General features: G+C 38.1%; 1 protein-coding gene across 1 annotated transcript; it reads left to right on the top strand.

The window, feature by feature from the left end:
- The first annotated feature begins 120 nt into the window (after window positions 1–120).
- LOC105140357 (external alternative NAD(P)H-ubiquinone oxidoreductase B1, mitochondrial) lies at window positions 121–1448 on the top strand. The gene is made up of 4 exons (XM_011047155.1): window positions 121–407; window positions 511–632; window positions 793–912; window positions 1000–1448. Exons 1-4 carry the CDS (start codon window positions 300–302, stop codon window positions 1085–1087), a joined length of 438 nt encoding a protein of 145 aa, XP_011045457.1. The 5' UTR covers window positions 121–299; the 3' UTR covers window positions 1088–1448.
- The last annotated feature ends 160 nt before the right edge of the window (window positions 1449–1608 follow it).

The raw sequence follows: 1608 nt of genomic DNA, 5'->3' as shown, positions 1-1608 counted from the left end.
TTTGTCTTCACTATCAATTCATTTACCTTTTTATTTCCTCATCCATTTCATGTTTGCTTCAAATTCTTGGTTTTTATATAATTGTATAAATTTGTGAAATTTTGAACAAGATTTGAATATGATGCAATGCCATTGTGCTATAGGAGGATATTGCATCCATATTTAAAGCTGCAGACAAAGACAATTCTGGTACCTTGACTGTTCAAGAATTCCAAGATGTGGTAGATGATATCCTTGTAAGGTATCCCCAACTGGAACTCTATTTGAAGAACAAGCGTCTGAGAGATGTGAAAGATTTGATGAAAGATCCCGAGGGAAAAGACGTAAAAGAAGTTGATATTGAAGGTTTTAAACAAGCCCTTTCTCAAGTGGATTCACAGGCCAAAAGTCTGCCTGCAACTGCACAGGTGTTTTTCTTGCATCTACTATTGTATGTTTTGATGTCAGTCCTACTTTTTTTTCCTCTCTTCAAATTATGATACAAGAATTTCAGTACATTTTTTTCTTCAGGTTGCTGCTCAACAAGGTGCTTATCTTTCTAGGTGTTTCAATCGTAGAGAACACTGCAAAGATAATCCTGAAGGTCCTCGGCGTTTTGTAGGTTCTGGGCGTCATGCATTTGTTCCATTTCGGTATGCTATCTGTCTTTGAAGTGCTCATCTTTTTTCCTTATTGAACTGTTATAATATCTATATAAGAACATTATGAACCAGTTTTTATTATACCTGTATCAAGCCTCCTTTCCATCTTCATGTTTCTAACTTCCAAGATTCTGGCATTTTGGAATGCAAGGTACAAGCATCTTGGGCAGTTTGCCCCTTTGGGAGGAGAGCAGGCAGCCGCTGAACTGCCTGGAGACTGGGTTTCCATTGGTCACAGCACACAGTGGCTCTGGTATTCTGTATATGCCAGGTGATTATCAGCTACTTTTAGAGTTCAAGATTTAAGCATTTAGTCTCCACATTCATGAATTTGACTGTAACCTTTTCTTTCATTCAGCAAACAAGTGAGCTGGCGAACTAGGGTGCTGTTGGTATCTGATTGGACTAGGAGATTCGTTTTTGGAAGAGATTCAAGCCGTATTTGAGACAAAAAATGGCGTCTTCTATAAACTATCCCTAAGTCACTGGTTTTCCCACAACTCAATCGCAGCATTTCCACCTACCGCGCATAAATATATATGATTTCCTTTTTTCCCTTTCAAATTTGTGTCTATGTACTCTCCTTTGGTATGTAAAATTGATACACTGTTACCATTTACTAGTTTACCAGGTGTAAAATAGCATGGAGAGCAACAGAGTTCTTGGTAACCTGGTGCTGTATATGGCTGACAAGTATTCTTTCTTGTATGGAAAGTCTTCCGTTGATTTACACGACCGTGGAAAAATGCTCATGCTCCCGCAAAGTTGTTCCAAACTTTACAAGGCTTCGACTTGTATTTTCTTGAAGTCTTCAGTTTTGTGTTATGATGTTTTTTGTCTAAGGCTGCTGCTTTATCTTTGAATTACCTACTGTTCTGAAACCACCCGAGGCCTGGACCAACCTGGCATGTGGTTTTATCTCGTGAGCAAGATTCAAGTAATTTTTTTAAATGATGTTTTATTTTTT

The sequence above is a fragment of the Populus euphratica genome, unplaced genomic scaffold (genome assembly GCF_000495115.2).
Source record: "Populus euphratica unplaced genomic scaffold, PopEup_1.0 scaffold106.1, whole genome shotgun sequence".
Lineage (NCBI taxonomy): Eukaryota > Viridiplantae > Streptophyta > Magnoliopsida > Malpighiales > Salicaceae > Populus > Populus euphratica.
This window is presented reverse-complemented; position numbering and strand designations above follow the sequence as displayed.